The sequence below is a fragment of the Vipera berus genome (genome assembly GCF_964194415.1).
Source record: "Vipera berus genome assembly, chromosome: 2".
NCBI lineage: Eukaryota > Metazoa > Chordata > Lepidosauria > Squamata > Viperidae > Vipera > Vipera berus.
Genome location: NC_138203.1, coordinates 131,118,418 through 131,142,327, shown reverse-complemented (window position 1 = coordinate 131,142,327; position 23,910 = coordinate 131,118,418). Strand labels below are relative to the sequence as shown.

The following is a 23,910-nucleotide window of genomic DNA, read 5'->3' as shown; positions in this document are numbered from 1 at the left end:
TAAATAAAGCCACCATTTCTGCATCATGAAGCCACCTAGTTCAACAATTAGCAGTCCAGCTTTCCAGACAAAATGGGGAATAGTGCAGCATTTGCAACTACTGACCATCAACCTAACATTATGTCTTCCAACATTCCTCAGCATGGTTTTTTTTAACACGAATAAACCAGGTTAGTTACTAAACATAATAACTTACCGTATTTTCCGGCATATAAGACGACTTTTTAACCCATAAAAATCGTCTCAAAAGTTGGGGGGTCGTCTTATATGCCGAGTCGTCTTATACGCCGGAAAATATTATTCACCTCTCTGATCTGCAGTCCCCGGCAACACGCTCCAAAGCCGCCTCCCAGCCAGCATGTCGCCGCCAAACTTCCCAGCCCACACCACGTCTAGGCACTGCAGCCCGGATGGGTCCAGTCCCGGTCAAGGACGCCGCGGAGCCCGCTGGCACCGGGCGAGACCCGGCAGAGTTGTCTTGCGCGCACGCGCGCGCTGGCCAGCTGCCGGGCATCGGTGTGTCAATCACTCATCGGATCAGGGGAGGGGACGGAATGGCTTGGAGCTGAGCCGCCGCTGTCGCCATCGCCACCGGGGTTCGGACGGGAGGGAGAAGCCTCCTCTTCGTGAGCCTCCCCTGCCTCCGAGCCAGGCCGGCGATCGCTGGAGAGACGGACGCGGCGTCGGACGGTCAGAAGCAGCCGACGCGCGGAAGGCAGGCTCACGACGAGTCGAGGTGGGCCTGCGTCTGTGGCGTGCAGGGATGGCGGGGGTGGCTCCCGTAGCGAGGGAGGCGCGTCCATGGGGAGACGGGTGAGGCCCGTGCGGCGTGCTGCGAACAGGGGCCCCGCTGAATGTCGCGCCCATAGGCCGTGACAGACAGTAGGAAGGGAGCACCTTTGCTCCTGCCGAGGCACCGCCTGACCCGCGCCGACCGGAAGAATCGCTTGCCTGGTCACAGAGTGCGGAACAGTGGTACTTGGCGCCCCTCTTGCCCGCAGACCATGCAGCGGCTCTCGCCAGCCGGCCTCGGCATGGCCGCCCCAAGCCCGGCTCTCTAGCACGTCTTCCGGGCCCGCCTGGCCAACCGTCTCCTGGGCGGGGATTGGCTCCAGACGCGGCGGCTGCTCCGTCTGCAAATGCTTTCTCAAAGCCGAATCGCGCTTGGCTGTGCAGGCTGCCGAAAGGCGGGGACTCAGAGTTCCCGCGGTGGTTGCGGCTTCTGGCGTGCTGTTTGCAGACTCTGGCCTGGAAGAGCGCGTGGCTTTGCACCATTTGCATCAGACGGGGCTGAATCTGAATCGGGCTTGTGTCGGACACTTGGCAACTGGCATGTAAGTATTTTCCGGCGTATAAGACGAAAAACCTTGAAAATCTTGTCAAAAGTCAGGGGTTGTCTTATACGCCGGAAAATACGGTATCTTAGGAGGTTGAAATGGCATCGTAGAACAATTATCATTTATACTTTGGGTATGAGACATTTCTACGCTGCCTGGAAGGAAAGAGCTCATAAACAAGACTTGGGTTTATTCTGCTAGTGTTGTTTTTGAATCAACACTGTTCCATTCTTCCTTCAAAAGGTGACAACCATGGAGGAATGTGGAACAGAAATTCTGCAATTTACCCTCCCAAGGACACTACTCTACTCCATCCCCAAGAGAATGGAAATCCTGATAAAATTACCCTCTCTTCCACACTCTCTGTTAATCAGTTCCACCCATCTGACCACAAAATCCTCTGGCTTATTGTCATGGTTTCTATATGCTCCTCTAGGAAGCTGAAGAACCATTCTTATCATTCTTTATTTTTCGGAATGGTGGTGGCTTCAATTTAGTCTTGACTCCTGGCAATTGCTGGGACAAGTCTCTGCAATTTATGGTTTGAGAAAGCGACTGTCCCAAGATCACTCAGCTGGTCTCTTCAGTTTTTATCCTGATACCTTAACCACTGCACTAAGTTAGCTCTCTTTTTAAATCTATTTTTTTTCAATTTCTCAAAAAATCTGCAACTGATGTCATTATGATCCATCCTGATCAGTGTTTGTTTTCCAGCTTTTCCTATTTTAATATTGTAGCTTTCAAAACTTCCTAGTGAAATCTCTCTGTAAAGAGGAGAGCAAATAGGTTTATTTATTGCTTAGTATTATGTACAGATGTAGGTCAATGAATAATAAGTCATGATTTGTCTTAGAATTCTGACCGGTTTGAAATCATAGTTGCCTTTTAATTTATTAATGCTAATTGCGGGTTAATATATGTAATGGTGATGGACACTTTCTTTTTAGTTTCCTGATTGATAGCATCCTCTTCAAGCCTGAAGAATTTGGGCACGGATCTTTCCCAGTTTCCCCACTCTATTTGAAGATCTGGGGGAATTTCTCCAGAGATGCCCTGAATGTAAAGTATAGTTGTGGTCCTTTCCTTGAAAAACTGATATCTGGTAGTCTTTACTGTAAACATTTGCAGAATTTCATTTCAGCTTCAGAATAATTATTCTCTGAGAGTAATTATTGGACTGTACAATTCTAATATTGCTAATATGGTACAATCTCCCTATAATGTTTATTTTACATCGTGCTTTATCTTGTCAAGTTAATCTAAACAGCTTTCCCATTTGGCTTTGGTATTTTTATTTATTTATTTTGCTCCTAGGTTTCTTCCTTAACAAGGCTTACTGTAAGGCTACAGGTAGTCCTCGACTTACAACGGTTCATTTAGTGACTGTTCAGTTACAGCGACACTGAAAAAAGTGACTTATGACCATTTTTCACATACACAACTGCTGCAGCATCCGCATAGTCGTGATCAAAATTCAGATTCTTAGCAATTGATTCATAAAAGTTGAGGCTTGATGTTAATGCTTCATTCTACTGCAACAGAGGAAGTCGGAAGTCAATGGTTTTTTTTCCCTTCTCCCCCTCACTTTCCTTTCCCCTCCCCACTGTGTCCTACTATTTGCTCTGTATTTTGTATTTTATTCTATAATCTAATAAAATGTATAAAAATAGACCGGGGGGGAGGGAGGAATGTTGGGTTCAATTGTGATTGCAAGTTGAGGACTACCTGTATTGCAATAAACAGGTCAAGATCCTTATGGCCGTTCCCCAACAGCTTGATTTCCAAAATTCCACTTAGGCCAGAAAGAGGAATCTGGGAGTCCATTTGGGCAAACTAACCTCCATTCGAGGTTATTGTATCATTCTATTAAACCTGGCATGGGAATCAAAACTACGTTCCACGTGGTTCAGCATTCAATCCTGCTGAGATGAGTAATAGCATTTCTTCTTTTGCATCAGGCTAAATCATCACCTCTCTGATGAGCTCCTTCAATTTTTTTTGGTGTTTTTTTAAAAAAGAGGGGATAAAATATGCCAGAAGTATTAGGAATTTCATTAGGCCTGGCTTTGGGCCAAGCAACAAGAGCAAATATCTCACAGAAGGCTCAAACTGATCACATGGAAAAAAATAGACTGTGCTATAAAATATGCAACCGAACACAAAGACTAATCTAGATTTATTCTACTGAGGAGAAGAGAGAAAGGTGAATGAGGAAAGAAACAGTCTCTTATACCAAAAGAATGCCACTGTAATTTCCAAAAGCTGTTCAGCTGGTGGCAACAGGCTATAATTTATCTGATGTTGATATGATTCCCAACCAGTGGTGGGATTCAGCCGGTTCGCACCACTTCGGCAGAACCAGTAACTAAATTTTTGTTGCCAAGGCCCAGAATGGACTTCCGGAAGCGGCATCCACACAGAGAACCGGTTGTTCGCATATTTGAATCCCACCACTCTTCCCAACACATCTTGGACCGAGATCGCTAGGCACAACCACAATATAAACTGCTTAAAGTAAAGGTAAAGTTTCCCCCGCACATGCATGCTAGTCGTTTCCGACTCTAGGGGCCGGTGCTCATCTCCGTTTCAAAGCCGAAGAGCCAGCGCTTGTCCGAGGACGTCTCCGTGGTCATGTGGCCGGCATGACTAGACGCCAAAGGCGCACGGAACGCTGTTACCTTCCCACCGTAGTGGTCCCTATTTTTCTACTTGCATTTTTACATGCTTTCGAACTGCTAGGTTGGCAGAAGCTGGGACGAGTAACAGGCGCTCACTCTGTTACGCGGCACTCGGGATTCGACCCGCCAAACTGCCGACCTTCCGATCGACAAGCTCAGCATCCTAACCCACTGAGCCACCGCGTCCCCATAAACTGCTTAAAGCAGTAATAATAAATCCTACCAAAGCAATCGCAATGAAAGAGTAGTGGAGGACAGAGGAAAGTTGGGAAGGAAAGCTGGTCTCTGTGCAAGCTACATCTCAAGGGAAGGGAGTCAGTGCAACAGAAACTCCTCATGACTCCTTTACTCCAGTCCTCAGGGTGCCTCCGATCAAAGAATGTCGATTGGTGGCCCCTAGGGGGAGGGCATTCTCTGTGGGCGTGCCAGACCTGTGGAACCGCTTGCTGGTGGAGCTCCGGATGGCCCCCCCGACCTTCGCTCCTTCCGGCGGGATCTAACTTATTTATTTGAGCAATCCGGCCTGGTTTGATGGGTTAAGGGTTGGGTTTTTAACATGGTTTTAATTGCTGTTTATGTCGGGCATAATATTTAATTGTTTTTTTAACTTTTGTACTTCGTTTTTAATATTTATTGCCCTGTACACCGCCCTGAGTCCTTCGGGAGAAGGGCGGTATAAAAATTTAATAAATATATAAATATATAAATATAATGCCTTCCAGATGCTTCAAAATACCACACCTCTATTTCCCAGGAACCATGGTCAAGGTACACACATGCTGACTGGGAATTAATGTGAGCTGCAGCCCAGCACATCAGGCTGGAGTGCTTTACCAGTCTTCACAATAAAAAAAAGGGCAGAGAGAGGGAGAGAGAGAGAGAGAACTAGAAAAGTCATTCACACAACACATTAAGTCGTGCTGCAGTTTCTTCAACTTCAGTTTAGTGTAATATATGAAATCAGCCGCTGTAGGTTTTTAAGCTACAGCATACTGGGAATAATGAACCAGCTGTGATAAATCACCACTAAGCAAACCATGGCTTAGCTCATGTGAACTACACAGAGACCCAATAGGCAGTATCTGCAGAATTCTAACCCTGACAATAAATCTCCTATTCGATTGGATGTCAACAAATTAAAAAAAACAAAAACAAAAAACCTTCAGCCTCTCATGGTCATCCTTGAGCTTGCTACATGCTAGGCTTCATAGCCGCATCCCTTTCAATCTTCTTTTATCCATGAATAACCAGTGAGAGACTCATTCTTACCAAGCAGCTGAAGCAGAATTGAAGCAATTCAAATGCCAGGCTTCGAGTCTAGGATAAAACTAGGGAGCCAAAAGACCTGTGTAAACAGACTAGCAAGACCCAAAAGATCAGGTTGCCATCAAAGTGCAAAATCCCACCAGTGAAAGGAAGGAGAAATGATTACATCTCCCAGGCCTGCTCCTTAATGCTGGGATTTGTTGCCATTGTTAAGTCAGATTTTTGTCTCATCAACTATCCAACCTTCACAATAAAACTAAGTTGGATCTCTTAGCTCCGACTCAGCTGTGCAGAGGGAGGAGAGGGGATTGGACTGCAAAACGCAAAATCAGCAAAAGAACGGCCTTTGTATTTTGCAGGCTTCACTTAGTAATCTTGGAAACGATGATTACAAGCAAGAAGAAAATGGGCACTGGCTTCAGGATATGCATTTGGAGCTTACGCCAGATGTGATGCTCAAGAACAATCTACAGTAGTAGAAGTCAAAATAGTCTGCGTAGCTCTACGCAGCTTTAAGGCAAATCAAGAGTGTTTTGCTCTGGAAACCCACAGCAGTCTTAAGGACAGGCCATGCTCAGGGGCCCTGATCTAAAACAAAAATGAGGTTAAGGGATATGTGAACTGTCCATTCCACAGCCTTCCGGATGGGCAAGTAAGGAGAAGATTGTTCCTCAGGGAAATAAAGGAGAAAATCTTAATTTTAAGTCTTCATATACGGCCTCACGCCAAATCAACATTTTTAATGCAGATTTTCTGCTCTGCACAAAAATAGATAATTAATACATGTAGGATAAGTAGAGGGGGGGAAACACACCACATCTCCTTTTTTTGTATGTAATGTTTTACATAAAAATTAAATTAAAAAGTTTTAGAATATGCAGCTTAGTCTTATCAGGTGGGTATCACGTCATTTATTCTTCCTCCTGTCCTACAAGCCATGCAATTCCTTCCCCCAAGTTGAAAACAAACAGCAAGAGACTCTGACACCATTCAGTTTACACCGTTCATTTATAACTGCGCTTGCTGAACAGGCCCGCAATTTACCAATTAGCAGCAGATTTATACAAAACAACAATCCCAACCAAGGAAAAAGAGCATCAAGACTTTTCCCAATGCCTCCTGCTGAAGCAGGGTTGATTACAAGTCTTGCCCAAAGGGAATTACAAGAAGTAAAGTGCATGACAATATTTCTACCCTCTCAAAAATATAATGATGAAAAGACTCTGGATTCACGGGATTACTCTTCTTTATAAAGATAAGAGAATTAGCTACCTTACCAAGACCGAGGAGAGAAATTAGCAGATGTATGGAGATACCCCATTCCATTCAGGGTACTCCTTTAATGCTGCAATCTCATTTAGCCCAGCCACTTTATTAGCAATGTGTGGAACTTATCTGAAGCTGCTGAATAAAATAAAACTAAGATTATTCCCAATAACTGAAGTGACAAAGAGTTTTGAAATAAGGTCACATCTTCATAGAACACAGCGGTATTATGTTGCCGTTGTTTTAAAAGAAACTAAATTTCAACTGTCACTTAACATAAGGCCAGGCTGTTACATTTCCCATCAACCTTCTTCAACCTTCAAGCTGCCGAGACTACAACTCCCAAGTTCGCAGAGAGCATGGCTTTGGGTTGGCTAAGAATTTGGGGAGTTCTCATTCCAGTACATCTGGAAAATATCAAGCTAGGGAAGATTGGATTACTATAAATTAAGAAAAAGAGAACATTCAGATGCAATCTGAGATCAAGTTGGACATTGGCACCTGCAAAAAATCATTTCATATTACGGAGGGAAACATTACATTTAATAATATTATAGACCAACAACCACAACTGAAATTAGAAAAAGATTGTAAATGAAACCAGGGGAACCATTTATTAAAAAAAAAATCAATGTGGCCGAAGCCAAAAATAAAATCCTTTTCTTTTTAAGGGATGCAAAATACCCTAGAATGTTTGTAAATGTTGGCTCTGCTCAATTTTCGGCTCTGCTATCCAAAAACCAATGCAGAGAGACTGGGGGGCAGGGGGGGGGGAAGCCCTAGGACTCAGAACAACTCTTTCATTTACAAACTAAATAAACCCAGACTCAGCCTTCTTAAAAGCTTGGCCACTGTGCTTCAATCCTGCCAGCTTTTGGCAGCAGCAAAGCGAGAAAATGGTAGGCATTTCTGATTAATAAAGCTCTCACACAGAGATGCCTTGCATCCAGAGAGGAGGGAAAACAAGAACTAAATCCTCCATCTCAAGGGCAGGAGGGGGAAGCTGTCGGCCAATGAAGTTGCATATTCAAGCAGGGCATCAGTCTCAGGCTAGGCCGGCCCAATCCGGGGTGCAGAACTCCAGATGACCACTATTCAGTAGCGCTGGCCTCTGACTTAGCATCTCTCCGCTTCCCAAGATCCATGTGGCTTTCGCCCTAATAGTCTTTCCCAGAAGTCTTTAATCCCCAGCTCTTCTCCCAGGCTCTGCAATAGGATTGCTCTTGAGCTGATCCAAGGGTGTCCTTTATATAATTTGTTTTGTTCGGGCATTCCTCGTTTCTTCTATTACTGTTTTTTTAATTATTATTATTCTTTTAGAATACAAGCCCACTGAAGAGATGTTCTAGAGTGTGGCGGTCTTAAATCTAACACCTTTTTTAACCGGCCATCAGAGTGCTTTCTTCCTGACGCTCCAGTGATCACCCCCATTTTGGCAACCCACCCACATCTTGTGGCGCCTTTTAAGGCTTATTCCATGGGATCGTTCCTGTGAGTCAGGAAAACAACCAGATACCTGGGAGTTAAGCCTGTGTTTTGTTTTGGGTTGTTGTTGTTGTTTGGGGGGGGGGGGGTTGTTAAACTTTTAATTGTCTTTGCAGTTCAATATGGCCCCTATCCTAAATCAGTGCTGTTATTTTAAACCACACATTCACTAGGAGGCTGACGCTGAGTACAGTCCTAAAATAATCAGCTCACACAGGCAAAAAAAGTGGGAAAGATAGCAGAACCGGGGCCATCCCCTGTAAAACCACCAAGCAATTGGGAGGAGTAAACAAAACAATGGCATTCTCAAATATCCGCCTCTCTCCCCCCCCCACCCCCGCATGCAGCAAAGTAAAAAGCCCTCTTCACCCTCACCAAAAGAGCAACACAGAAAAGCAGACTTGTGGATCATGGGACATCTACCCCCCCCCCCAAGTGAGAGATGACAGACGAAAAGAGAATACAAATGGCAGCCATCCCACTCTTTTGACGACAACTGTCCATCTGTGAAAAAGGTTGGGGGTTTTTTTCCCTACCAAAAGACTGGTCCTTCAGCCGGTTCCAAGCGTTCGGGTCTCTCCCTTTGGGCGGTGTAGGTCTAGGCTGCAGCACCCACTCCGCACGCGGGGAATTGGGAGGTTTCACTTTGATTGCGTCTTCTACTGAAGAAATAATAGGGTCATTTTTTTCCCCTTCCTTCTGGTGCTTTTCCCCAAATCCCTTTTAAATACTCCCCCTCCCCCCTTTATTTTCTCATTAAAAAAAAGTTTGGTAAAATTTATTTCAAGCAGAGCTGGAGTTCGTCAGGGGTATGGAATAAATATAACATTATTGCGAGAAAAGAGCAAAGAAAATCAAACAGAAGGGCATCATAGGATACATTGCATTCTTAAGAGGGGGTAAGTAACTTGTTTCCCAACTTTTCAGGCTTACGTGCTATACATGGAGAACCTTTCGCTTTTGATTACGCCGGTGAGAATAAATAAGCATTAACTAAAAGAAGTAGGACTTCGTTTGCTTCAAGGAATTCTTTTCCATGAACAATAATTAAAACTCTCAAAACCAAATAAACATGCATGTATAGGTGGTCCTTGAGTCAGGACCGCAACTGGGACCAGAATTTCTGTTGTTAAGTCATTGTGGTTATACGTTGAGTTGGACCCAGTTGTATGACAATGTTTACAGCAGTCACTAAGCATATCGCTACTGTTGTTAGGCAAATCCAGCTCTCCCAATGGGTATTTTTTGCAGGAAATCGCCAATTGCAATCACATGACCACAAGATGCTGCAACCAGTCGTAAATGTAAGCTGGTTGCCAAACACCCTAATTGCAATCTCTCTCTCTCTCTCTCTCTCTCTCTCTCTCTCTCTCTCTCTCTCTCTCTCTCTCTCTCTCTCTCTCTGTGTGTGTGTGTGTGTGTGTATGTGAGAGAGAGAGGGGGGGAAGATGATTTTAAGTACAAATACAGGCGATAAGGAAAGATGATTTTAAGTGCAAATACAGGCGATAAGTCAGTCACTCTTTCTAAGCAATCATAACTTTGAACCATCATTAAAGGAATGGTCATAAGTAAAGGATTTGTTAATTCTGCATATTATGCAGCTCCATAAATTTGTTTATTATTTATCAAGCTTATATAGCCAGTCACCTCACCAAAAGTGAATCTATATTGGCTGTGGTGGCAAAATAATCAGAATAACAAACAGGCCAATCATATTATTGCCTAATGCATTGTGGTAACACAGCCCATTGGGTCAGTTTATGCAAAACTGGGTTGAATAGACAATGAATAAGATGTTGGCATACAAACAAGTCCTGGACAGTGAGCACCTGTCCAGCCTAGATGAGTTTAAATCACCAGGCCCAGATGGATTACACCCCAAGGTTCTCAAGGAACTGGCGGATGTGATCTCAGAACCACTGAACTATATTTTTCAAAGATCCTGGAGCACTGGGGAACTGGAAAAGAGCTGATGTAGTTCCCATCTTCAAAAAAAGGGAAAAATGGATCCAGGAAATTACAGACCTATCAGCCTGACCTCAATACCTGGGAAGATTATGGAAAAGATAATCAAACAACGAATCAGCGAGCATCTAGAGGCAAACAAAGTCATTACTGAAAGCCAACATGGGTTTGTCAAAAACAGATCATGTTAGACAAATCTTATTGCATTCTTTGACCAAGTGACAAAATTAGTGGATCAGAGGGATGCTGTGGATATAATTTACTTAGACTTCAGTAAGGCATTTGATAAAGTAGATCACAAACTACTACTTGATAAGGGAGCCTTTAAGGATCACAAAAATAGCACCTGCTTCAGAATGACACATGGGGACCTCTGGAGAAAAGCCATGTTCACAATGGCTGTGTCAAGGTGCAGAAAAACAGAAAGCTGAGTGCCAGTAAACCCTGGAACTATCTGAGGGGCTGAATGGGGAGCAGGTCTAAGGTGTCCAGGACTGTGGCAGCTTCGTGCTCACTGGTTGACCCTGGAACCAGCTGAGGGTTTCCTGCAGATGGCTGGGTAGGAAAGCTCCCCTTGGTCCCCTCTGCTTGCAACCTTCACTGGTGGCTTCCCCACTGCCTTTCTGGGAAAGTCGGTAGAGAAGATTGCAAATGGTGATCACAGGATCATGGGGCACTTTGCAACAACAGGCCTGCAGGCACCTGAAATGCGATCACTTGACCATGGAGTGGTGATGTTATGACATTTTACAATGGGTGGAAATCCTTTATGGGCCATATAACACCCTTTCTGAGCCATTGTTAGCTGTAAATGATCATTAAATGACTGGTTGCAAGTGAAGGACTGCCTGTATCATGGGAGAGAATGCAGAAAAATGAGGTTCAACCTTATTATCTCTTTTGTTGTTTGAATCAAGATTTTTTTTCCCTGTTCATTATTACTTTTTTTTCTGATCTTTTTTACTTTCCCCCAAGCTTTATACATCTTCACCAAATACTATGGACCCGTTATGATTTCTTACTTCTGATGTTTGTGTCCTCACAATTATGGCAGAACATGCTGCTATCTCATTCTTAGCTCACAAAAGTTTCGCCCTTTCTTTAGTTATAAAGCGTTACCCTTTAATCTTTCACTTAGGCGATATTTACTTTTTAACAAAACTGACCAGTAAAATAAACTTACAAGAAGTTTTTAACACATCCCAATGCAAACCAAAGAAACAAAAAACAAAAACACCCCAGCCAGCCGAATGAAAACATGAGCAAATCAAAAAAGCTTTCCCATAAACAAAAATGATGCACGAAGGGAGGGGAAGGAAGAAACTTCAAATTTTGTTCCAGAAACCCATTTAGCTTCTATTAAAAAACAGAGCAAGGGAGACAGTGTGTGTCATTTGGCACCATGAAACATCCCATCCATTCAGAACTGGTAAAGCAACGATTAAATAGAGATCTGGTTATGTCAGGTCTGGAACACAAAAAAGTCAGACATTACCCTATTCGTCTTGGCATTCACACCAGAGCTATTCTGCTAGGAGACCAATTACCTGCTTCCCTAAAACAGAATGAGAGGAACTTGAGTTTAGTGCTAAGAGTTTATTTATGGCTTTTTTAAAAGTTAGCATTGATTTTCTATTATGAATTTCAAGCAGTATGTCTGCATGTAGTGAACTGAAAGCTCTAGGCAGGAATCAGTGTGATCATAAAGGACTCAGCTTCCATTTTAAAGAAACTGTTTAAAACAGACAGTCTAACACTACCTAATGCCTTCCAGATGTTTTTGGACCTCCTCTGTCCCAGCCAGGGTAGCTGATGGCAAAAAATATTTGGAAAACAAGCAGAGGTTATCAGGCTGATTATCATATTATCAGTATTCAAAAATTATTTTTGGAGGGGATAAATGAAGAGATTAAAGTACCATCAAATACACTGATTAGAAACTCTGGGAGTTTATTTATTGCTTTTATATCATGCCTTTCCTGAAGAAGGGAAAAGTGTCTCCTTTTGTTATGTTCTCATTTAAGCTGAACTAAGAGACAGTAACTGAGTCAAAATTTCCGAACAAACTCTATATTCAAGTGGGGACTTGAACCTGGACATTCCATGCCCAAATCCAAAACTTTAACTTGTACTACCTTACTGCCTGGTTGAGAAAAACTAAAGTAGAAGTTTTTTAAAAAAAATTTTTGGAAGAAATGGAGTCCAAAGATTACAGGCATACATGCTGCTTTCTCTAGTAAGCAGAAATCATAGCACTATAAAATGTGACTCAGAAGTTTGATTGAGATGGAACATAGAGATATAAATGGATAATTACTATGTCACATGTGACTCAAGTAGTTGTTGAATGGAGCAGAAGAGCTGGTAAATGTTTTACTTCGTTACTATAAACTATAATTAAAAGCAGAATGCTGGTTCAGAGGAATAGCACATTCTTTACATGCAGAAGGTCCAAATCTTAAAATCCACTATCCATCCCTGTATGAAATCATGGAGAAGTACTGCCAATCAAAATAGACAATGATCCAATTCAGACACTGGGCTTCACGGTCTTTGTAATTTGTAATGCTTAAACCATGTCTTTATAACTGCAAGCTGTGGACCATGCTAGAATTGATTGGTTTCTCACAAACAATCAACCACAACCAAAACGAATACTAAATGATGGCTAAGCCCTAACCAAATAAACCACATTGCATAGTTTGTGGGAACCTGGCCAAGGTAAATAGCAATAGCCTTATATACAGTAACGCTTCATAGTGCTTTTACAGCCCTCTCTAAACAGTTTATAGAGTCAGCATGTTGCCCCCAACTATTTGGGTCCTCATTTTACCGACCACGGCAGGATGGAAAGCTGTGAGTCAACCTTGAGCCGGTGAGACTTGAACTGCCGAACTGCTGGCAGTCGGCGGTCAGCAGAATTAACCTGCAGTACTGCATTCTAACCATTGCACCATCGTGGCTAAAACAACTTTATGCGTCCCTATCTTAAGGAATCCTATAAATCTGCAGTTGTATAACTCCTCCCACATATAGAAAACACACGGCATTGCTCCAAACTGATTAATCAAGTTCGTAAGCTAATCTAGACATGACAGAGGAAGTCATAAAAAGGATTTTCTGACCTTCCAAAATTAAGCTGCAGGGAGATGGGCTTCATCTCACTGGCACAATACTAGCGAAGGGTTTTTTTTTTAAGGTCCCTTTTTATCCAAAGGAAATGAACAGATTTAGGTCCACAAAAGCAATTAAAAATATTCCGTACTAATTCACATGAACTCGTCACGTGTTTTGGGACCACTGCAGAGCTGAACTCCCAAGCTCAATGGTTCTGGACGATGGTTGTTTGAGGAAGTCAGCCTGAGGTCCTCAAACAGGAAAAAAAAAGGGTTGTTAAGCAGGTCAGAAGAAACCAAAAGCCACCGCAGAGACGATCGTTCCTTCATTAGAGTCTCTGCTGCTAAAATGTGGAGCCCTTCCTTCTAAAGGAAGCTTTTCACATCCTGCAGCTGGAATCTTTGCAGTAGCCACCATTTCAGGAAGCAATCGAAAACAAATACTTCCTTTTTCAAACAATGCAAGAAATAAAGCGAAACAAAAGAAATTGAGTGTGCATGATATTGGGAACCAAAGGGGACTGTTTCCAAAATAAGAGTTTCAATCTACAAGGACCAGAAAGCTAAAAATGAGGGAGGGAGGGAGGGAGGGAGGGAGGGAGGGAGGGAGGGGGAGAGAGAGAGAGAGAGAGAGAGAGAGAGAGAGAGAGAGAGAGAGAGAGAGAGAGAACGAACTGATACAGGCTAAAAAAAGTAAACCTTTATTTTCAGGAACACACTTTCCCCTCAGAGCTACATGTGCATAATTTTATAGACAGCTCATGTTTAAGCATACTCATATTTACTATTTCTACCAGAGAGTGGAAAAGCAGTTTCCTCTTATTTTATAATGAATTTATAAGCACATTTATCATGCTATAAAGGAGATCTTAGGGTCTCCTTGTCCTCCCTCTCCACCTTCAACTCTCCGAAGTGACTTTTTACCTTTCTGAAAAAGCTACCACACCGCTAAAAGTCCATATCCCTGTCTGAGAGCTCTTAAGGGGATGAGGCATCCGTGGTGGGCTCTTTGTACTGGAAAATGTAATCTCACTTCAGAGGCTGCGCTTTTCCACCACTCAGAGACTGACATGCTTCATCTGTTGCCATACACGCTCTATAGCTATTACCAGAGCACTTGACCATCAAAAACTGACACGACAACCAGAAAAGCAACAAGAATCCTGAAAGTACGTCTGTCAAATCTGTTAATGCTCCTGTTATTTCAAGCAATGTCGCTGAAAATATTCAAAGCTAATCAGAAATGTCCCACAGAGATTTCAGAGTTCAGCAAACCAACGCTAACAAACCCTCTTGTTTTAAGAAGGGATGACCTCCCCATTGGCACAAATGCCTAAATGCCTTTACTAATCTCCTTATATGGATAATCAAACGTTCAAAGGTTCTACACACTCTGTAGAACCTACCCCCCAAAAAATCACATCAGCTTTATCAAGAGGAAAACTTACGGTTCTTTCAAAGTAATTCAAGTCTAAATTTCCGATAGCCCCAGGCAACAGGGCCAACGATGAGGGATGATGGAAGGCACGAATTTGGGGATGTTGGCCCTACTATAGACCAACCTTCCTAAATCTGGTGCCATCAGCATTCTATAGATACTGGTCACAGCTACATATCTACCCCTGTAGATATGCACCTTTTTATGTGCCTTTGAGTCAATGTTGATATCTGGTGACTTCTTGAACTAGTCCTTCCTGTTTACCCAGCAAGGTTGTTTAAAAAAAAGTGGTTTGCCATTACCTTCTTCCTAGGACTGAGAGTGACTGGCCCAAGGTCACCAAGATGGTGGAACTCACAATTTCCCATTTCTTCCCTGTTGCCTTAACTAACATACTAGACCAAGTTGGCTTTCTCAAACAAAAGAAAACATTAAAAGGTGCAGGGCATCAGTTGTGACAGTCATCTTAACCTTTTTTGATTCCCTTCTGGACACACTGGATGTCCTACAGATATATCGGGTCTATAACATATAGAGTTCCACCCAGCATTGCTAATTAGGAATTGTGGCTAGTACAAATCCAATCTGACCTTGCTTTTGTATGCCATTAATCAGGTCTACCTGCATCTTATTTGTTTTATAGTTCTAATAAGAGAAACAACAGCAATGCTTTTGACCATAACAACGTTATGCACACATAATAAAAATGCTGCATGTCTGGTTTTGACTTAGAATTGTACAAAGTCCCTGTATTTGTATATCATGTTCAAAGCCTACTATTGGGTAAGGAGGAGCTATGGTTTATTCAACAAGCCACGGTTAGGAAAAAAACCATTACCTAGCACAATGTCTGAAATGTCTTTTCCGCATGTCCTTTGCAGAATGGCTCGTCAGCAAAAGAGCTTTCTCAACTGAAAAACTGAAATTTTAATCTGCAACTCTATGAAAATTCACAACAGAAGCAAAAAAACAAAAAAAATGAGCCAGGTAGGAACCTTTCTTTTTACTCCTCTAGACAAACAGAGCAGCTTCATTAGATGCTACTAATCAAGAGGAAATTGCTATCAGGTAGAACAGTACAATGTTCTTGGCACGAGCCCACCTGCCATCAAGTGAGCAAAGGCAGAAAGGTAGTTTTGTTCAAATGGTCAGCAAGGCACAATAAGCTGTCGTTTGAATCCATTATCCAACCTCATTATTTACATGGCCAATCTCATTTCTAAGCCAGGGAACAATTTCTGCATGGAATTAAGAAAGCGGGCTAGACTGATGCTTTCTAGAGAGTTCTTGAAAAAACCCTTCAAGCAGGCCATAAAAAGGAAAATATGGTTAAAAGCAATTTTTCCCCCCAATGGCGACTTAGGGCATCTTCCACTGTCCTCAAGCCTTAATGAAGGCCTTATTGCATAAGCATAATTGATACCTGTTTTGCTTTCTCCCTCTTAATTGTACCTTCAATTCGGTTCAGGGTTTATGCAAAGTTCATCTTGTGGCCAAGACAAGAGATTAAAAATGGCAACTGCAGTGACCGTGTCCTTTTTGCAGCTAAACTGGTGATCCTAAGCACTAGAAAAGAGTCTGGCCAGGATACTTAATGGGCAAAGAATATCAGTTTAAAGAAAATCTGGGTGCCTCCGTGACACCTTCATACAGCAATTTTAATAGCAACAAAGAATAAAAGTCATTATTTAAAAGGATCCTGTGACCCTTTCCAAGAATTAATTGTCCTTAATTCTTCCATTATGCTTTGTTGACTGCTGGATCCTGTTTTTAAAAAAAAAAACAAATGCAAAAGGTAAACAGAAGAGACCTGCATAAGGCAAGGTTTTCAGAGACAGGAACTCAAGTGTGGGGGGGCGGCGGGGGGGGGGCTTCCTTTTCGTTCAGAGTAATCAGCATAAGCTTGACAATGGGTCACCTGCTTTTCCTTGGGACTTCTTTGTTAACAAAAACAAAAACACCCCACACTGGGGAATAATCTTGATAACCTTGTTTGCCTCTTGTTTCCAAGATGGGATTGCCTAAACTAGTAATATTTTGATAAGGAGAGAAAATTCATGAGCTGGCTTTACCTGAAGACGCTCTCCTTTACTCCCTTTTCAATCTACATCCATAGCTGAAGTTATTGAGAAGAAATGTTGGGGGGTGGGGGGAAAGAGAGAGAGAGAGAGAGAGAGAGAGAGAGAGAGAGAGAGACAGACAGACAGACAGACAGACAGACAGAGACAGAGACAGTGAGAGAGAACTTGGTACCATGAATAATAAATAGGGCTTTGAACCCTGTTCTCTCCAAACATTAATACACTGGCAGACCCTCTCCTCTTTCATCACCAAAGGTTTCTACCCGGAGGAACTTGCAGACCAAGGGTGTCAAACGCGCAACGTCACATGACGTGTCGCGACATATGGTGACTTTTCCCCCATTGCCAGCAATGGGGTGGGCGCAGTTTCAGCGTGATGGATCCGGCCCCCCGCAGGCTGGCAGTTTGACACCTTTGTTCCAGACCTTCAAAAAGTAAACATTTGCACTTCGGGACAAGAACCACTTCCTAATTAGCAATTTTTAATTATTGAATTATCCTTCACATAGTGTAGTAAGCGAGAGCGGGAGAATCAGGACAACCTCAGCGTTATCTTAATATTTAGGGAAGAATTCTAGGCATATCTATGTAAAAGCAATATAGAAAAGCCACAATTCAATGGGGTTTATTTCAGGCTTACGTGTCAGTGCAATGATTAATTAACTCTGAATAGTTTACAATCCTGCTTGAACACAGAGAAAGAAAGAAACCAGCAAGTAACAGGCATTACAGAGCTAACTATGAGTAATAAGGTTTATGATTCTTCATCATAGGGACATTTTACTCTGTAATTCTTGTTATTTAATTTCATACACTTTAACTACAGGTTGTTGACTAAGAAACAATTGAGTTAACATAATGCTGGGGCCTATTTAAAATTTCGTAGCAATTATTGTATAATGATGAGAAATGAATTTTCTAGGTGTTTTTCTTAGGTTCTGTATTTGGGATTTTTTTCAGTTAGATTTTTCTCCTTTTTATACTATTAAATCTATTTTGGCTCATGTAACAGACAACTGTGTCAAAATGACAGGAAATTATGCCATTAATTTTCAGCAACTATGATCAGAACTGGCTTCAGGGAAGACAAAAATAAGTTTGAGGGCTGCATACAATCCTGAGACTGCATATCCCTATATAAAACTCAAACCAAACAAACCACATTATGACTTCGAAACATGTGGGGACTCCATTTTACAGTTTTCTGACTTTTTACTTTGTTATATTTTTGCTTATTCACCAAAAGAACACCACTCACTATTGTGCTACAGCATCTACACCAACACTGCAACAAATCTCATCTGATAAAACTATTAAGAAACTATTACAACTATTTTATAAGAATTGATTTTTAAATCAAATTCAAGACAGAAATGTAATAATACAGAATCAGACTGAAGGGAAGGGAAGGGAAGGGAAGGGAAGGGAAGGGAAGGGAAGGGAAGGAAGGAAGGAAGGAAGGAAGGAAGGAAGGAAGGAAGGAAGGAAGGAAGGAAGGAAGGAAGGAAGGAATTTTGTATTCAAAATTGCCTTGTCAAGGTACAGCTCTTCTGCAAAACAGATCAGGAGGCACAACTGCAAGAAAACCTATTTGATGCCAGAGATGAGTTCTTTATCCAAAGCAGTAAGACTCAGCAGGGGAGGTATGGAAAGCAGCATGATCCATTGGCTCCCCCCCCCCAATAACAGGGAAGGCAAAACCAACACATTTCAACTGAACTGTAACGTGAAAAGTATTTGCTGTTATACTGAGTGCCCTGCCAAAGTGTATTAGATATAAATAGTTTTGGAAAGCCAATCGGCAGCAAAAGCAGGAAACGTGCATTTGGTCAGCAAATAATTCTGTAGCCATTTTGCACTGAGCCATGGAAAAGCCTAAATTCATCTCTTGACAGCACAGCCAAACAATAGTAAATAGAATTCACAAACTCCTAATTGCCTTGTAAAAGTACAGCTCTACTGCAAGACAGACTAGGAGATCCAAATACCAGAAAACCTACAATATTAGAGGTCTAAGACTGCACACAGTTGCAACCTAGCAAAAATAAAGAGAAAAAGAGAAAATATCCCGTCTGGTTTAAAAAAAAGTCACCCTTTTTTTCTGCCACTAAACTTGACTGTTGTCAGGAGACGAAAACTTCTACAGTGGGAAATCATTGTTTATTTACTTCAGAGTATAGTTAGCTTCCAATTTACTTCCTAACCAGTGAGCTCATGAAGGTTCCCCATCTTTGGGCCACAGATGACTCCAAAATTATATCTCCAAAATTCAAGGAGTAAAATAAACTTTTCAGCAGTGGAATTTTCACTGGACATGGGAGCTCAAGACCTTTATAAGGCAAAATATACTACCTCCACTTGAAAATTGTCAGGAATCCTTTAACTGAGCAAAAATGCAAAAATACCCTTCCAGTAACATAACCTCCCAACCAAAAGGCTTTCTGCAGCCTGCCAGGAGGCTGAGTTGAATTGCAGCCCTCAACCGTTCTAACCGGAAGATGCCCCCTCTCCCAATGCTACCCTAATAGGGAACATGGTATGTTTTCTATATATATGAACTTATCCATCCACACTGGTGCTTCTTGTGATATTTTTTAAAAAATCATTTTAAAAAGCACAAGTCTGACTGGCCATGAAATTCAGGCTCAGGACAAACTTGTTGTATCCTTTACAGTGGCATCATTTTTATTACCCTTTTAAAAGTATTAATCATTCTTTTGAATGGTACTAATGGTGCTCTGGCATATTTTAAAAAAATTAAGTAACAGCAAAACATTACTTTTTTTAAAGACTGTTATATGGGTATAACCTGCAATGTTGAAATACACTTTTTTCAAAAAAATAAATGATGAAACAAATTAAGGTACTTTTTACATTTAAAAGAGATGTGATCACTCTTCCTGGATGTGAAAATTGTTCATTATTTGGTCATGCAATATTCAACTATTCCCTTCCATTTTTTCCAAAAATTGTGAATATGCTGACTCCACCCAGCACTGTTTATTGTTATTATTTATGGAAGTATTTACTTGCTCTTTACCCTAACATAATTCACATACCACCTCTGACAAAATGAGGGGTAGAATTGGAAAGCCTTCTCTAGCACAGGGGTCCTCAACCCCCAGTCTGTGGACCGGTACCAGGCCATGGCATGCCAGCAACCAGGCCCCACAAACAAGCAAAGCCCCATCCGCAGAATGCAGGCACCACACAAAACCACACCCTTTCCGGTCCGCGGAAAAACCTGTCTCCATGGAACCGGTCCCTGGTGCCCTAAAGGTTGGGGGCCTCTGCTCCAGCCCATCAACTGGTCCAGAGACTGATTTTTTTTTAATCCCATTTATATCCCGCCCTTCTCTGAAGACTCAGGGTGGCTTACAATCTTAGAAGCACAAATCAATATGCTTAGCAATAGCCTTCATTCTATGTATATGCTTGCTTATTAGGGCTTTCGGGGACTCCCCCAAGAGGCATTTTTACAAAGTCAGCTTATTGCCCCCAACAATCTGGGTCCTCATTTTACCTACCTCGGAAGGATGGAAGGCTGAGTCGAGCCTGGTGGGATGCGCTGCACTAATTGCAGGCAGCTGGTGTTACTTAAGGAGGCATTAGCCCACCGCTCCACCAAGGCTCTTTTGCACTGAATTCCCCCACCCCGCAACTCTACATCCAAAAGAAGTGGTTCATTCCTGGGTCTATGGTGGTGGAGACAAAGGTGTATTTTTATATGCCATATGCAATATTGAAAAGAATGCCCAAAACATTGAAGATCTAAATCTTTCTGCTCTGGGGAAGTGGGGGCATGTTGGGGAAAAGGGCATTTGGTAAGGATACTGGGATGTGATCTACAAACACCAGTTAACAAATTATCTTTCCATATTTTCTCCAGGCATACTTGCTGATAGACATTTTAGAAGGGCTGTGGAGAAAAGGCAGAAGTGAAGAGCACACGAACAGCTGAATTCTAACAAGTCCCCTTTGTTTAGGAGTGTACATACATTTCTGTCTTACTCTCCATAAACAGAATAGCATATCAAACATTCTAAGGAGTTAACAGTGATTCCAAATGACAAGAGATTTAAAGTAGACTGCTGTCTTCTCTCTGGGGCCTTTTAGATCAAAGGGAAATATTAAACATTTAATGAAACAGAAATCCACAAGACAGTAGTTTGCAGAGTTAGGTTCTCTGATGTAACGAGCAACAGGACAAATACATAAGAGTGGAATGCCTAGTTCCCATTAAAAATTTAAGGTATGTCTGAAACCAGATCTTTACGTTTACTCTGGAATCATACTCTGTGTGTCCCTGCAACTTTCAACCTACCCCAACAGCCATTGTAGCTGTGCTGGTTGAGAATGGCACCAAAATATCTGGAATATACCAATTTAGAATAAAGATGCTCTGGAAGTTGTCCATTCCCGTTTTAAGTTATGGCTACAGCTCACAGGGAAATGACAACGAGACAATGGTGCATCAGCAACTTGTATTCATTTAAATATTGCAGACAATGCCTGTGGTTGTGTTTTTGTTTTTTTTCCTGTTCCGAGCAAACCAGAACTCAAGAGTTGTGTGAATGCTCCCTGGTTCACTAATACATCTGACAGAAGGAATGACTAGATCCGTGGTGGCGAACCTGTGGCACACGTGCCACAGGTGGCACGCAGAGCCCTCTTTATGGGCACGCGCACCGTTGCCCCAGTCCTAGGCCTTCAGCTGTGTTTTATAAAACCTTTTCGCTTTAGGCCTCCGCCGCTGTGTGCAAAAAAGAGGTTTAATCAATCAATTTCAACTTCTCACGGAAAAAAAAAAGATCTCGCAAAGTTGGAATTGATTGATTGAACTTTTTAGGCCCACCCAGTCTGCCATTACCACTGCAGCCACGCCCACCCAATGTGCCACACCCACCCAATGGGCCACCCGGCACCCGACGATACATAAGTGGGTTTTGGGTTGCAGTTTGGGCACTCGGTCTCTAAAAGGTTCGCCATCACTGGACTAGATAATTTGCTGAGCAAAACTAAGGTGGGGGGGGGGAGCCCAAAGTGAAAAAAAAAATCAGCCTTCTGTATCTAACACCACATAGAAACTAGGTACATCTCAGCAGCTCCACAGAGAAAAAGGAGGGGAAGGAAAGGGATTTTTCTTTATTGTCCCAATTTTATTTACTGCTTTTCACTTTATACAAGAACTTTAACAAGAACCCTGGGCTGGTTTAATAGGAAAACGAAAGGGATTCCCTTTGGAATGATTTACCTGTGGAACTCCGGACTGCCCCTGATCTGCGTTCATTTCACCAGGACCTGAAAACCTGGCTTTTCAATTTATCAGGCCTGGACTGAAGGGGTTTTGGCTTTTTAAATATTGTTTTAATTGTTGGGCTTAATTAATTTAATTTATTTTAATTTTATATTAACTTTTATATTGTATTTTATGCTGCCCTGTAAACCGCCCTGAGTCCTTCGGGAATAGGGCGGTATAAAAATCTAATTAAATAAATAAATAAATAAAATAAAATTCTTAGTCTCACATCTTTTAAAACAGAGAGAAAAAAAGCTGGAGAACGTATAAAGAGAAAAGCCAAAGTCACATTCCTGGTAGGGTGGAGTTCTGTTTTCACACAGCTAGTAACATGTATTGACTTATAGCAAGGCATCATAGCTCAAATACTGAAAGCTGGAAACCATTCCTTAATGCAGGGTTCTTCAAACTTGGCCCTTTTGTAACTTGTGGACTTCAGCTCCCAGAATTCCTCAGCCAGCGTGCCTGGCTGAGGAATTCTGGGAGCTGAGGTCCACAAATCATAAAAGGGCCAAGTTTGAAGACCCCTGCCTTAATGTGTGTGCTTCTGGAAAATAGCAAAGTTCAGTAAAGTGTCAATTCCACAGAGCTCAGCTGAGCAGATATTTGTGTCATCCTCAACACCTGAAGATGGCCTTCAACCCAACCCCACCCACCCACCCCACCCCGATGTTTGGCGAATCAGTCTGCAAATCTCCGACTGTACATTATATGCATTTTACTCATTTGGTTATCTATTACCTACGTTTATGTAATGCCCAGACTCACGGCAATTTATGCAACAAACAGAATAAAATATAGCACAATCAACGTAACAGCCATTTCTCCAACCCTCCCCCAACTCCAAAAATATTTGAGTTTGGAAGAACAAGTGCCCCAAAATGCTGCCTAAAGAGGAAGTCTTGATAACTTTCCAAAAAAAAAAAAACCACAACCCCCACTAATTTGGGAGCTCAAGGGAAACTTCAGTATTCCACAATCTCAGGGCCACCATTGAGAATCATCCTACAATCTGCCTCAGGGTAGGCACCCTAAGCAAGCAGGACAGCCAGTCCACTTCTGAAGGTGAATGGGTGCTCAGCTGTGTTATCACTTTCTAGTTGACACCAGCAATTTGGATTAAGACATGGAAACCAAAATGCACCTGCGGCATAGGAATAGTCTCATATGAATTTGATTCATTCAGCTCCGAGTCAAATCTTCCTTGCACTGGTCCATTAAACTGAGGTGTCAGAGTAACATTGGAAAGCAAGTTCAATATCACATTTATCAATTAGGAATGAGAACAGAGAGAAATAATTTTTTTAAGAAGACATTTTAAATCGAACTAGTTGTGGATTATCTCTAAGCTTGGGGGCGTGGGGGAGTACTCTCCATGCAAACCCTGATGGAATTCTTAGAAAATTCTTGAAGTGTTGTCACCACCATCTCCCTACATTCATGACCCATTCACTATCTCAGCTCAATCTCTTCAGGGTCAAGATCCACTTGCCTCCCAGTTATTAAATGCAGAAAGGTTTTGATTGAAAAGCTTCTTGACTAGCACGTTTGTGCTTAGTTATTATCGGTTAAAGGTAAGGTAAAGGTTCCCCCGCACATGCGTGCTAGTCGTTTCCAACTCTAGGGACCGGTGCTCATCTCTGTTTCAAAGCCAAAGAGCCAGCGCTTGTCTCAGGACGTCTCCGTGGTCATGTGGCCGACATGACTAGATGCCAAAGGCGCACGGAACGCTGTTACCTTCCCACCGTAGTGGTCCCTATTTTTCTACTTGCATTTTTACGTGCTTTCGAACTGCTAGGTTGGCAGAAGCTGGGACGAGTAACAGGCGCTCACTCTGTTACGCGGCCCTCGGGATTCGATCCGCCAAACTGCCGACCTTCTGATCGACAAGCTCAGCGTTCTAACCCACTGAACCACCGCGTCCCTTATTATGGGTTAGGGTACATATAATAATTCAAATTATATAATTTAATTTT

The 23,910-nt window shown here is 42.3% G+C and overlaps 1 protein-coding gene across 1 annotated transcript in view; it reads right to left on the bottom strand.

The window, feature by feature from the left end:
• LRP1 (LDL receptor related protein 1) overlaps nt 1-23,910 on the bottom strand; it is a 323,131-nt gene that overhangs the window by 278,194 nt on the left and 21,027 nt on the right. Inside the window, exon 2 of the mRNA XM_081319473.1 lies at nt 8,569-8,694. Within this exon, the coding sequence (XP_081175599.1) occupies nt 8,569-8,694 (126 nt within the window). The remainder of the gene's footprint in view (nt 1-8,568; nt 8,695-23,910) is intronic.